The sequence below is a fragment of the Parambassis ranga genome, chromosome 6, assembly GCF_900634625.1.
Source record: "Parambassis ranga chromosome 6, fParRan2.1, whole genome shotgun sequence".
NCBI classification, from domain to species: Eukaryota; Metazoa; Chordata; class Actinopteri; family Ambassidae; genus Parambassis; species Parambassis ranga.
In genome coordinates, this window is record NC_041027.1 from 15,444,995 (window position 1) to 15,459,849 (window position 14,855).

Genomic DNA, 14,855 nt, shown 5'->3' on the forward strand with positions numbered 1-14,855 from the left:
TAGTGGTCATTTGGTGAGACTCATTCTGGAGAGCAGTAACCCTAAACTGAGTCATGCTCTGATATTATGGGATACTGTGAGCACACACACCGATACAAACACAAAGACAATATCCACAGATTCAAACTGTAATGACTGTTTATTTAATGACTTGTTCAGTGCGCCTCTGTTTGTGGAACAGCAGCTAAATGCCAAACAAACAGCAGATTAAAAAAGTATCTCCACGACAGAGACACCACAGCAAAGAGGCCGTGTGAAGCTGGAGAGAGCGAGAGAGAGGCAGCAGCAGACCGGTGAAGTGTCATTCTGTTTTTCCTCCACGGTCCAATTGGAGTGAAAAGCTTTCAACAGGGGGGGGGTTAGAGAAAGAGATGGAGAAACCGCGAGCGAGGTGGTGGCCATAGTAACAGATCAAACATGGAGGACGGAGGAGGTGAAACCGGAAGACGACGCAGGCTGTGTGTTATTCTTATCCTCTGCTTTCACACGGCGACGCTCTCAGTGTCACTGAGGGAGAAGCTACACACACACAGATTACACTCACACACCTCCTCCAGTGCCAGAGACGGGTCTACAACTGCAAACAAGCTGGCCTGAATAATGAACTGCACATTAAATATGAAGCAGGCCGGGGCTGTGTGGAGCCTGCTCCGCCTCAGACACCCTGCTCACACATGGAGAGCAGAAAGTAGGCTACTGTACTGGATGTCTTCTATCATTAACATGACAGCAATACCCTGTAACAGGGACTATATTTAGACACCTAACGACGGCTGCTTCTTATATTTACTCTCACTGAATAAAACTACTGAACATGTGTGTCTGATTGAAAGAAGGAGCGCATTCATACTGACGTGGGAAACAAACAACAGGTCAGTGTCAGTTCTGCATCAAACTCTCATGCTTTCAGCTGGGCACCGGTCAGGTGGGCCTGTTGGCAGGACTTACTGTGTCATATGACCTGCTGTTTGGATAAAATAAGACTTACAGTCATAATAAATACACAGATGTATGAATGTTGCCCTGGCAGAGTTTAAGGATCAACATAAACCCCCTGTTCTGTCAATAAAACCATAAAATGACCAGTAAGTGAACTTTAACCCTTTAAGACATGCACAGAATGCTGCTGTTTACCCTGACAGACTAAATGACCAGTCAGCAGTGGGGGTGCAGCTGGCTGTATATGTATATCTCCAGCTTCACACCTGTCGGAGCACATACATTCACCTGCAGGCCTGATGACCTCCTTCCAGCCAGCGTCAGCCGGACACAGCTACCCAGCAGCAAACATGGCTGCCACAGGCTGCACAGAGAGAGGGCAGCAGACAGCCACACAGAGACAGACTGTGGGTTTGAATTCAAAGATGGCAGCCGTCAAACAGAGGCGGGGACACGTATGGACACACAGCTGGTGTGGGGTTCTGTCCACACCTCTGTGCTGTGGTCCTCATAAGTGCAGCTGATGTGAAGAACCCTTACGCTGCCATTGGCTTATGCAATGTTCTGTTTTGCCGTCTTCATCACGCCACACAAAGAAACACAATATCCCTCAGTATGCTCAGCTAGCCAGGGCACTTCCTGCTATTCAAAGGCACACAGCGTTAAGCAGCAATAATGAGCCCATCCACATCAAGAGGCACAATGAAAGCCCAGTTTCCCGACTGGCAAACACAACAGGATGCCGCTGCAGAGGAGGGGGGGGCTGATAAGTCCTGCATGGCATCAAAAATTGAAATGGGCCACCACCATGTTATTTCATATTTCACATGGTCAAATGTGCACAGCAGGCTGCTCTCCTCGAGGAGGGTTCAGGGGCTAAAAACAGGACGGAAGCTGAGCAGGGTGAGCACCTGTAACAAGCACATACATGGATGATGAATGGGTGGGAGCTCCAAAAAGAGGAAGAGGAAAAAAACATGACCACTCCAAAAGCAATGAAACGAAGGAACAGCAGGAGGGATGTAAAGAGAGGTGATGATGAAACTGTTAGAGCGCACGGCCTGATGAGAAGAGACGGAGGAGGAGGAGCAGGAGTGATGAATGGAGAAGATGAAGAAGGGAAATTACTTTGAGAGGGAAGCACCTTAAAGGCTCGAGGTGGACACGTTTGCTCCGGAGATGATGTGGATAAATGGAGACGGAAAAAAGGGAGGAGGAGGAGGAGGAGGGGAGGGATGAAGTGGTGAAGACTCATTAGCCTACACAGGGCTGGCTCCCCTGCTCCACTGCTTCATCTGCTGCTCCTCTCCCTCCTTTTGTTCTCCAGAAATATCTGAGTGGGTGGGAGAGAGAGCAACAGAGTGTGTGAGAGAGAGGGAGAGAGTTACAGTAAGTGATGACAGACTGAGGGGGAGGGAGAGGAGGGACGGAGGACGAGGATGACGAGGGTGAAGGCCTGAATTCATCCAGAGGATACGAAAACATGTGAAACATTTAGCTCATTAGGACTGGGTGCTACATCACACAGAAAGAGCCTTTAATGAGAGGCAACAGCAGATTTAAAGGTACAGCAGCCTTGGAACACAAGGCTAGCCTCCATGCAGCTCGCTGACATGAGATGAAGATTTTTTAAACAGTTGCAGGCTCCAGATTTATGAGGATATGCTGCGTTTTGTGATCATACTCCATCCTATCTGTCCACAGCATGCTGTGAACTCCAGCTTCACCACTAGAGGCCATAACTGACACTGCTCCTTTAAATGTCTGTATGGATTTATGGTTAAATCTGTGAATAACACACATACAGCACAGGTCTGGCTTTGTTTCTGTTTTCTTGTACAATTGGAAATGATACATTTGATCTATATTTCTGTCACAGCTCAGATTCAGTGTCTGTGATATTATGGTAGCAGCTGATCACAGAAGTCAGTCTAATGGCAGAAAATAAACCAACTGTGTCCTGCTTAAAAGAAAATATGTCCAAAAATCCCAAACTCAGTCAAATCAAATCAAGACGTGGTTTGTTTAAATGATTAAACGTGGTGACAAGGAAGGTGTTTGGATCAGATGACATGATGTCAAGCAAACCAATCAGAAGCAGAGAGGCTGGGTGTTATCAATAACCCCGAAGGAGCAGAGCGTGACAGATACGACCAGAGAACGGCACTGAATCATCACAGAGAGCCGCTCCATCTTTCAGTTCTGTCTCTCACACGATCCTCTGTCCTAGTGGCCATCTGTCAGACGCTGCCTCTCCACGCTGTGACACACGTCATCCGAGCCTAAGGTGTGGCACGCTGCCGCCAAGACGCCGCCTGCCGCCGAGGGTCAAGGTGACACCAGGAACAGCAGAGCAAACAAATCAGGGGGAGCGCGGCTCCATCACAGCAGACGCTCCACGCTGCTCTTAAACCACACACACTTGAACCCTTCACCGCCCACACAGAGCGGTGTGACACCACAAGAAGCCGAGGAACAGTTAACAGATCAACCTTTCTACCCACATTCAGCGCTCAATCCTCAAATCCCCCAACACCTCGCTCACCTTTGTCAGTCGAGCGCCCGTCTGCCCCGGCAATAAAAATCCTGCACCATAGTCAGGGCGATCCTACACAGAGAGAGGAGGCTGTAGGGGCATGGAGAGGAAGAACAGACAGGGACGAAAAGGCAGAGAGGGGACGGCAGGAGAGAGAAGGAGAGGGAGAGGAGGGGGAGAGAGAGAGGGAGAGAGAGAGAGAGAGAGGGAGAGAGAGAGAGAGGAACAGCCCAGACAGCTAGAGAGCTCTCCACAATCTGAACAGTGAGGGAGGACGAGCGAGCACCAGGTGTCAGCACGCATACACTCATTGAGCCACACATGCACTCACACACACACACACACACGCACTCACACACACACACACTCACTCACTCACACACACACACACACACACACACACACACACACACACACACACACACACACTCACACTCACACTCACACACTCACACTCACATTCACACACTCACTCACACACACACACACACACATGCACTCACACACACACACACTCACACTCACATTCACACACTCACTCACACACACACACACACACATGCACTCACACACACACACACTCACACTCACACTCACACACTCACTCACACACACACACACATGCACTCACACACACACACACTCACACTCACACTCACACACTCACTCACTCACACACTCACTCACACACACTCACACACACACACATACAGACAGGCAACACTCTCCTCCTCCTCCTCCTCCTCCTCTTGCTCTCTGGCAGCAATAACTCTCCCTCATCCTCCTTCTCTCTTTCTGCCTTGGATGAATTCTTTAACTCTTTCAAAGCCAGCCACCATCCAAAACACAGCAGCCTCTCAGGCTTTGTATCAGTCCTGGTTTGTATATGACAAAGACGATGATTGTGAGGCTGTGTTATCAATTCTTCTGACCTGACGTAAAAACTACAGCCTGCACATCCTGAGAGAAACTCTCCATCCCAGCAGGGGGCGGTAGTCTGTATTCATCATTCGAAAACGGGAGGAAAGAGCCATGATGCAGCTCTGGGGTGTTCGGTCAGACCAGTTTAGCGTGCTGAAATGTTCGGTGAGATTTGCTAACTACGGCAGCAGCACGGACCTGAGCGCCGGCCGACGCCTTCAGTGATATATCAGACTCAAATTAATCAATACTATCAGCTGCGTTGTGCTGAGCAGATGGTGCACGCTCAGAGGTAACCCTACCTGCTGTCACAGCAGCTGCAGCGCGTAACACAACACTACAATGACATGTTGTTACAATGAGTTGAAGGCACATTATAAGAAAACATGTCTTTATCTGACTGTAGGCTATGAATATATGAAGGATTGTCTGCAGTAGATCACAAGGAGGAGGAGAAAGGAGGCGGGTCTCCACGTGTCAAATGACCTTTCTTCTATTTTAGTTGCACAAAGGAGACACAATGACAGCATAGATATTAGCTCCAATATCACAGAGATACAACAAACAGAGCTGCACTGATGAATGCAGGAGAAACAGGAGCTCACGGGCAGGATCCAGGTTAGCACATGAGCCCCTTCCACACAGAGCGAAGGAGCAGGGCAGCACTGGAGACCTTTATTCTGCCGCTGCCCATTCAGACTTCAAACAAAGCTGGCGTGATGCACACTGTCAAAGAGCAGGCCGCACATCAGAGCGCTGACTTCTGGAGTGCTCTGCTTTGTCCACCAGCGCCGCCACTGCCTCTGCTGCCGGCTCATAAAAATCAGCGAGGAAAAACCGGAGAGCAAGAAGTCAAGGTGAAGGACAGGTAAAAACAGCTGACAGGTAAAAACAGACTCACCAAACAAATGATTAGTTGTGTTGTGGGGGCAGCCTGCATTAATGATCTCACCAAAGATGAGAAGATGGACGCCATATCTAGGTCACAGCATCACCAGCTGCTAAATATCAGTCACACTTCAGCCATTAACACGTCTGCTTAATCGAGCTTTCCACAGGAGCACAGAGGCGAGCTGACACCAGCTTCAGACGGAAAGACGCAACAATCACGCTCGAGTTACAGCACAGCATCAGAGCCTGTTCAGATTTCTGCCTGGAGCCGGCGTGGAGATCTACAGTGTAATAAGAAGGAAGAGGCCATACAGGGAAAGCAGAGCCAGAAATAAGGGAGAGAAGCACGGAGTTACCACTTCTATTGACGTTGTGATCAGAGCTGGAGGAGAGGTTAGACCAGCGCTTCTTTACCCACGCATCACACTGCCCACTCCCTACTGCTAGAACTGGAATGCCTCACAAAAGAGCTGCGTGAGAGAGGCAGAGCCGCCGACTCTTTGCTGGTCTCCATTTAAATGTCACCGTGCTCCGACACAGCGAGCCAAATCACTCAGAATACTGCGAGAGCAGCCGTCAAACTGCTGCAATGTCAGTGCCAGTGGGACGTTCAGGACCCTGCTGAGGGCAGCCGTATGCACTGATTTTAGACATGCATCAGGAACTTGTGATGGCAATCAAAGCAGCACTGCTGAAGGCGGGCCGGTGGCTCGACACACACACAGACATGATTCATGCACATCTTTCACACAGCAGAGTGTACTACAGCAAAAAGCCATAAGAGGATGTGCTTCACTGTGATTACTGCGACGATGGAGACACAAAAGGAACAATGTGCAGCCGAGTGCCATCAGCAGCAGAGAGCACTGCTCATTACTGCAAAGAATGCACTTGACAGTATTGTTTTTTTACAGCAGTTAGCAGCAACGGCCTCAGAGCAGCCTTTAAATAGCTCCTGCTGCAGGATACATGTGTAAAACTACATCAACAAGACGAGTCTGAGGAAAGGCGGCGGTGATGGTCAGGACAGAGATGATGTCATTTCCTGTCCTGACCATGACCCTGAGAAAGGGCAGCAGAGGAGCTTTCAGGTCGCATTCTTGAGTCTTGGGTGGATGTGTGGCTGTGAGAAGGGCGGTGTGTGCATCAAGTGGCTCTGCTGAAGCGTAATGATGGGCCCATAAGTGCCTCACGCCACTCCACGAGAGGGGAGAGCGCCGCTGCTGACACTGGCACCATCCTTCTCAACAGCCTGTCTACGGTCTGAAGCGTGTCTGACCTTCAGCACACGTTAGTTTTTCTACAGCTTTGTTACCATGGTAACCCCTTGACGAGGCCACAGGTGTCTGCTGGATGAGGCCGGCCGCGTCGCCCACCTGGTCAAAGCCGGTTGTATCGTCTGTGACCGCGGGCGGGGAGCAGCTTCTCCTGAGAGTTGGTGTTTTGGAGGAAGGCCGGCTGTCCTCACTGCACCTCCGTACAGCTTCTGCTAATTCATGATAATGTGCAAGAAATATACGAGCTGAACACAAGCACCCGCTGAGAGTTTGGTAAACACTTTATCACTCTATCAACAGATTATAGGCCTGCATGCATCCACATAGAGGGGTTCTCATCGGAGCAGCAGACAGTTTGCTTAGCGGCACCTCCGAAAGTCAACCCGCCGGAGGAGGGCGCAGACATCAGACTGTTGTTCTTAGCAACCAAAGGTCAGAGCTCCCCTCGACAGCTGTGCACCATATTGATCCACAGATCCATTGTCTGCTCTGCCGGCTACAGTCTGTGCTTACATTGCATCTTAATGTTCACATTTGAAGCCAATTAAGACATGAGGAGGCTAGAGATAAGAAGATAAAGCCTCCGCAGGCCGACAGCAGGATAAATATGTGTGCACACGTTTCTTTCTGAGCAGGTATGACAGAAAGCAAACACTCTCACAGCCATGACTACACTCGCCGCCTGTAATTTGAGGAGCGCCGCACGCCTGCATGCAAACAGGACCCAGCTCCCTCAGATCCCGCCATTCATTTTTCCCTGGGTTCATTAAGACAGGAAGGAAGGGCACATTCTGTGGAGCAGAGGGTGCCAATCTGTGCTGTGTGGAGACCAGCCAGGATCTGCTCCTCCTGTAGGCTCCTGCCTCCATCTGATCCTAGGATCTATCCTCTGTGCAGTCACTAATGTTTATGCTTGCATGTAGGTAGCAATATATATGCAAATGTGCGACATCTGTATATTTTTATCCGGTGCATTTATTGGATGTTGAAGTACACAGGCTGCTCATCCGATCATAAGCAGACAGAAAGATGAAAGATTGATATGCAAATGTGCTGATGAATACGTCTGTAGATTCTCTCTGTGTAACGCTGCTCTTTCCGTTCTAACCATATGTTCCACTTCACAAGCAGGCGGATTGTCATGGTGGTTTATCTGAGCCTGTGTGGATCAGGCCGCTCGGTGTTTACCAGTATCTGACAGTGAGTACAGGGCCTGTGTCACTGTGCCTTTGAGCTCAAAGCATGTTTGCTGATCTGATGATCTCTAATTAGATTTCTCAACCACTGTGGAAAATGAGCCATCAATTAGAGAGCTGTAATTAGGGGGACCGGTTTGATTCCTGTCAAGCACCTGCTGCCGTCAGACTCGTCGAGTTACTGGAACAGGAGAGAAAATGGCTGCATGTGAGAGGAAGCGAACGTCAAACAGCAGCATTTACAAAGAAGAACACACCTTTATTTGTGTGTTTGTGTTTGTGTCTGCGTATCGATTCTCTTTGGAAGCTCCTCACCAACAGACAGCATCATTCTCTATACAATGAGTAGCAGGGGAGTCACTGGTTGGCAGGAGCGACTGACAGGAGTGTCTTCTCCAATTTACAGAGGCCAGTTTGAATCAGTCAAGTGAGATCAATCCAGCAGGCGTCGCAGAGTGGAACACAACTGAGCGGCACTGCAGATGCTGCAACCACACAAACATATTGTTCTGTACGCAAGCCCGGTTCAACCCAACTCACTTATCCAGTTAATCTGCTTCAGTTCGGCTGTCAGTCACTCTGTGCTTCAGACGACACAGCAGACGGAGACCACAGTCTCCACACCCTGTTGGCTCTGACCCACCACAGCTGCTCATCTGTGTTTCACTTCAAACGCTGACACGCCGACATCCACCTGCTAACCAGGTAACTCAGAGCAAGTTCTCTGACGCTGATCAGGGGACAGCCGGCTCCTCTGTTGTCTTCAGATTAGCGTGTCTATCTGAGTGCTGGCACTCCTGCAGATGTGACTGCATCAAACACACAGAAGGATCATCTTATCGCTCAATCTCCTGTCTGAAGCAAGGCCAGAGTCCACGTGTAGGAGCAGACCTCAGGGTGACACGTCCTCCCTCTGAGCCGGGAGCAGCAGCAGCAGCACAGAGGGATGTGGCTCACAGGCGCCCCCTGTCTGTTATAAGCTGATAAGTCAGAGCTCCTCTGTATGTTCTAGTGTCTAGTGTCAAAAACTGACAACAAGGAACCAACCACCAACTCCAGGAGGATATGCAGGTGAATACAGAGACTGCTGCATCCTCGTTTTCATAAAACATCGACTAGTGTCAGAGTTCGAGGTGCCACCCTCAGCTCACATCATTTTATGACGACACAGGTGGTTCTGTGCCTCAAACAGCTCTGTGAAGGAGGACAGCACATGTTGGAGTACATTTTAACGAGTCAGCCATGTCAGTACACACACATGTGTTGATTAGATTGGGTACATGTGCTCTGCAGGCCACTTTAAACTGAGGATACAGATGTTGCAGTGGAGCAGACAGATTGCAGGAACAGCACTCTTCAGCTGGGAGGACTGGATTCCCAGCAACAGACACCAAAACACCGGAGGGGTCTGCAGTCACGCACCACTGCCTGGACTCCTCCTCACTTCAAACATAAACACACACACTGAAGGCAGAGAGGAGGTGTGTGTGAGCAGCAGGCGTATACAGGAGAATTCAAGCTGTAGACCGTATGTTTTGTCATAAAAAGTGGCCTCAGCTGTGGGAGAATGTGACAGCTGTGACACTTTACCGACGTTAACAGGAGGCTCCATCCATAGGAACCTCCACTGAAGTGCCGAAGTTGAAACACTGCAGGATGTTTCCAGCTTCACAGAATGAATCTGTCTGTTCTGGAGTGGGTGACTGGACAAAGGCCCAAGAGGAGGCACATGTTCACACAGTAATAAAGCCCCTGTCCTGGGGAGGCGGTTAGAGGAGTGCAGGCTGTTACAGCGCCCTGGCAATAACCCAGAACTTATTAACCGTGAATGCACTCATAACACGAGCAGTTCCAGTCCTCCCAAGTGTTGCCTCTTGCTGAGAATATCGACCACATCAATGACTCTGCTCAAATAAACAAGACAAAAAAAGAAAAGCGTGGCTGTCTATTGCAGGCAAGAAGAAATCTCCCTGATAAAACTGTCTTCAGATATGAGCCATGACTCTGTAGGAGCTTCAAACTGCTGAACTCCATGCAGGAATCTGCAGGACCAGCTGTGTGTTAAATAAAATGAACATCGTGCCTTTAGAACAGCTGTGACAGCACTGCTGCTAAACCTCCAGCAAGCAGGTGGCACCTGAAGCTGTACCTGTGTGAACTGCCTGCTGCAGTGTTCCTCGTTAAATAAACGCCTCTCTGTGAGCGGACGGGTGCGTCTTTGTTTGCGGATGCCATCGCCACACACTCACCGCTGCTGCGACTCTTGCGGTTGGCCTTCCCCCCCGTCAGCAGCATCTTCAAGCTGTTCCTGAACATGACTGCAGCAGATGCCCCGGACGCGACGACAGAGAAATCTGTTGGAGGGGAGAAAGATGTGTTAGTGTTTCGACCAGCTGTCCGCCACAGGCTCAGTCACTGGTAACAATGGGATTCATTAAGTATTATCAGGGATACCAGAGCTACCCCACAAAGATACCTTCTCAAGCCAGGAGGAGAAAAGGGCCTTCAAAGGAGGCTAATGTGCAGAAAGCAGCAGAGAAGTAAAGAGGGGGAAACCCCATTGATGGAGGCTCGGGCTTATCTGAGTGCCAGATCAAACACTTCCTGCTAATTAGTGGATGAATGGGAGGAAACACCATTACACCTCCCCAGCCTTCATTCAGTGATTCCATCTCTGACCCCCCCACAAACAGGCACACTGGTCTCTGCTGAGAGTCCTGGTAGTAAAAAGCCTGGCAGCAGATGTTCTCCATTAGAGGGGAGTGACTCAGCAGAGCCCCACAAACAGGCCCCGGCTGAGGAGAAACACAGGAACACTCACAGAGGAGGACGTGAAGCGCCTTCCTCACTCCTCCTCCTCAAGAAGTCTCCCGACGACCTTCAGAGGAGGTCAGAAGGTCTCCAGGAAGATAAGCCCGTGATGATATCATAGTAAACTTACCCTGGGCTTTAATGATTAATGTTTAAACTGCTTTTAGTGGAAATCAATGTACTTTAACGTGATTAAAAGATCCTGTAAGTCATTATGATGAGATCTGGTCACATGATGACTTCAGTCCAGACCTACAGGGTTTCTAACAGAGCACCACTGATGGAACCTGTGATGAACACACGTCCTTTGGTTGCTTCTGTGCATGTGTAAACACCTGTGCTAAACCTGAATCAGTGTCTTGTTGTAATAAACGACAGGACCTCCCTGTTTGTTTTTTAGGTCTGAGGCAGACTGCAGGTGATCCTGAGGTTCATTACCCCCGTTTCTTCTTTGTGATTGAAACCTGAGTGCAGCTTTTTATGAACTCAGGAGCAGAGGATGAGAAAAAAAACACAGAGTGAAATGAAAAAGAAGTCGATCTGAACAACAAATGTAGCAGGAGAAAGAGAGGGGAGCGGCTGGAGCTGCCGAAATGAGAGCGTGCCCGAGCAGCTGTGTGAAGAAATGACTCCAGCTGTTTGTGTTGATGCTCTGATCATTCTTCTTCTATCAGCGACTATGCAGAGAGGACAAGCAGCCCTCTGCTGGCAGAAGCTGCACCACGTTTTGTTCAGAGTAAATATGTATGACATGTTTGAGATTTCCTCTGAGCGTGCTCTCCGTTTGGTAAAGAAGTGGTTAACAGCAGCAGACTAAAGCATTAGTCATCATACAGTAGGAGTGTTGCTGCAGTTCAAGGTGACGGAGCAGTGATGGGCACATTTATGTAGGATCACATTCAGTCCCATTGGTTTAACGTGTGTGTTCTCCCTGTGACAAGATGTAGACAGTGATGAGACAGCGTGAGGTGGGAGCGGGTCACATCTATTGTCATGCAGGCTCCTCTCCAGGTACAGCTGAGGCCGTCCAGGGGCATCCACCCAACGCACCCGTCTTTACCCCAGCATCAAGTATGAGCAGGGAGCGGCTCCTTCTGTCTGCAGGCCAGCAGCCACTCAGTGATGATCATACCAAATCACAGCCTTAGAAAGCCACGACTCAGTCACAGGAAGCACAGCAAGGACCAGGGGACCAGGAGACCAGGAGACCAGGAGACCAGGAGACCAGGAGACCAGGGGACCAGGGGACCAGGGGACCAGGGGACCAGGAGACCAGGAGACCAGGGGACCAGGAGACCAGGGGACCAGGAGACCAGGAGACCAGGAGACCAGGGGACCAGGGGACCAGGGGACCAGGAGACCAGGGGACCAGGGGACCAGGGGACCAGGAGACCAGGGGACCAGGGGACCAGGGGACCAGGAGTGAACTACAGACTGGACAAATATAGGACTTTCTATACGGTGAGCCGTTTACTCACTGAGATATCTGTTCCTATAGGAGCCAATCAATGTTTGAAAGCATGGACACACACACAGGTGAGTGTTGGGTAAGAGCTGCTGTGAGCACATACATCTCTCATTCCCACTCTCTGTGACCCGGTGTACCAGCCTCTGTGAAGGGAAGCCAAGAAGCAGCATGCTCTCACTGATAATGTGCGTAAGCGGATGCAGCCCATCGCAGGCGCTCTGCTGCTCCTGTGTGTTACACAGGACTTAAAGGCACAGGCCGCCCGAGCAGCCGCTCATCCGGTCACTGCAAGCAGGGACAGTTTCATTTATTAGCAGGGCTAACAAAAGGTTAAATTAACAGGTGTCTGTATTATTTCATATCATATGTGAGAGCCCAGCCTGTGATCACTACGACGGTCTAAACGTTTAAACACAAAGCAGCAGGTGCAGACGTCCTCCTCTGAGTCTGAGAGCGGGCGGCTGTGACCCTCCATTAATTACAGAGCTTATTTACAATCAATAAAGTATCTTTTAATGGGTCCGGTCATGGCAAAGGCCGGCGTGGTGGGGCGTCCAATAGGATTCTGCTCATGTTACCGCAGCTTTCAAATTAAAACTCATCTGAGAGGAAACCACACAGACACAGGTCTCCCAGAGGAGAGTGCAGACAACACAAGACACACACACAGGGGGTGGGGTGGATGATCGGGTCAAGTCTGTGCGATTACAGTTAGCATGATAACTAGCTAGCACCACTAGAACCACGGGACTGAACCAAGGAGTCCCCCCTCCTCCTCTGATCAGCCAACCATCATCAAACACAAACCTCTGCTGTAGAAATAAAAGCAAAGCACCAGAAACAACAGCGCCACCCCTTCAAACAGAGGTATTACACCCTGCAGATTGAACAACAATCTGTCTTAAACTAACCAGTCACACATGAAACAAATGCTGCTGAGTTTATCTGTATCCAGAGTGAACGCCTTCAGCTTTAAAGAAGCATCAACAGACATGACAAATGGCCGCTGCCCTGAGGGACACAAGTTCCTTCGAGCAATTACAGAACAATCCGGCGGCCTGCCTGGGAAACATAAATGTCAGAGCTTAATCAAATAAAACAGTGGCAGAGAAGGCATACGGTCAGAATATTTATCCTGTAACAGCAATATAATGGAGGCTGAGTCATCCACAATATATTGATTTCCTCCACTTCATGGTTCACGGAGGAGGAGGGAGGTGAGGTGAGGGGGGTGAGGAGGACCTGTCCTTTAAAGCAAATATTCACAGAGCACCCGCTCCGTCAGAGCCTCCGCCCTCATCGTGCCAGCAGTCGACGCCCTGCAGCATCAGACAGGGATAAATCATACTCCCATCTCCACTGTGAGGACGGCCAGGGGAGCAGGCGGCATAAATCACAGCGATATCAATAAGGGGAAGTGTCAGGGCTCGGCTCGCAAGGTGAGACTTTCACAGGGCGAAGCAGAAACCACTTAGAGCCGCTGGTAACAAAGTTCCCCGGCCGCCCCGGGATAGATTATTTATTAATCTAGATTAATGCCCCACGCTCATCGCTGAGCTGGGCAGTCGTGATGTCTGTATCATGGTCAGTCACAGAGCTGACAGTTGGGAGTCTTTTACCCAGAAGCCCCTGCCTCTGTGGGAGCACGTGCTAGCTGCTTTCAGAGATTCTCAGCAGCACTACACCGCATGATGATTCAGATCCGTGGGAGACAGCTGATCCAGTCAGGTAGCACCGACCCTGTGACCTTAACCCTCCGTAGTTCAAGGCCAACATTTACAAGCTGCACCAGTCACAGTGAGGACTCCATCTTCCTCCTGTCAGCTGGGATGTTACTCTGACAGTCACACAGGCTGAGTGGATTATCATGGCTGTGTCCTGTCCCTGTGGGGAGACAGAAGTCCACACTTTCACCACCACATCTCTGCCCAGTTTGAACCGGCCAAGACCTTCGCTGCCCTCTCCCTCACGTCCACTCAGAGGAGGCCACTGAAACAGCATGCCAGCCTTCATCACAGTGCTAGAGATCCAGATGAAGCAGAACATAACTCACTGCTGTTTGTTTTCTGTTTGTTTGAGAGGACGTCTGGGCAAGACCCAAATAATGGGGTGAAATACTGTAAAAACATCCTGAGGAGAGGAATAAATCACAAAACCTACGTATTGTGTGAGAGCTGCGTGAGCACAGCGTGTCCTCTGTGTAACCCCTTCATGGCAGACAGGGTGGAAGTGGGCAATCAGCAGTGGTTAATGCAAAAGCAGCTTGATGCCTGCAGACATCAGAGGACAGCAGCAGGTCTGAGTTTAACAACAACACTTCTCTGTTCCCACAGAGCAGGTTTCTGCTCATAAACCATCATGCATGAAAACCACAGATGAAGCTAGATGATGATGCAAAAGGTCAAACGCTGAGCTGAGTATTAGGCTGGAGAGGGTTTAAAGCAGACAGTTCAATTAATCTCTGCTCTGCCTCCTCCTCCTCCTCCTCTTCATTCACAGACCTTACTGCTACACCTGCTGGCCGTTTGGATGTGTTGCTGCCGCACAGACACACTCAGCAGAGGCCGACATTATTAATCTAAACCTAATATCAGAGTTTTTCTTTTACCTTCCTTCTCGATACATGACAGGTCCATCATCGTCCCCACAGTGAACAGCTGCTGTTACATAAATCCTCCTGCAGCCCTGCAGCCCTGCTCAGACCTGAGCTGCAGGAGGAAGAAGGGCTGCATGTTTGACAGGCAGCTTAAAGGGGCAAACAGAGGCGTGACACGAGGAGGGAAGGTAACTCTGCACAAGGCCACTAACAGCAGGTA

General features: G+C 49.9%; 1 protein-coding gene across 4 annotated transcripts in view; it reads right to left on the reverse strand.

Annotated features, from left to right (window-relative positions):
- The window catches only part of tanc2b (tetratricopeptide repeat, ankyrin repeat and coiled-coil containing 2b), an 83,093-nt gene that overhangs the window by 53,014 nt on the left and 15,224 nt on the right, over nt 1-14,855 (reverse strand). For 3 of the 4 annotated variants that reach the window (XM_028407596.1, XM_028407597.1, XM_028407595.1), the window contains one exon: nt 10,010-10,114. In XM_028407596.1, coding sequence (XP_028263397.1) covers nt 10,010-10,076 — 67 coding nt within the window. In that variant the 5' untranslated portion in view covers nt 10,077-10,114. Of the gene's footprint in view, nt 1-3,484; nt 3,629-10,009; nt 10,115-14,855 lie in introns of those variants that run through there. The other variant, XM_028407601.1, reaches the window with a different exon arrangement.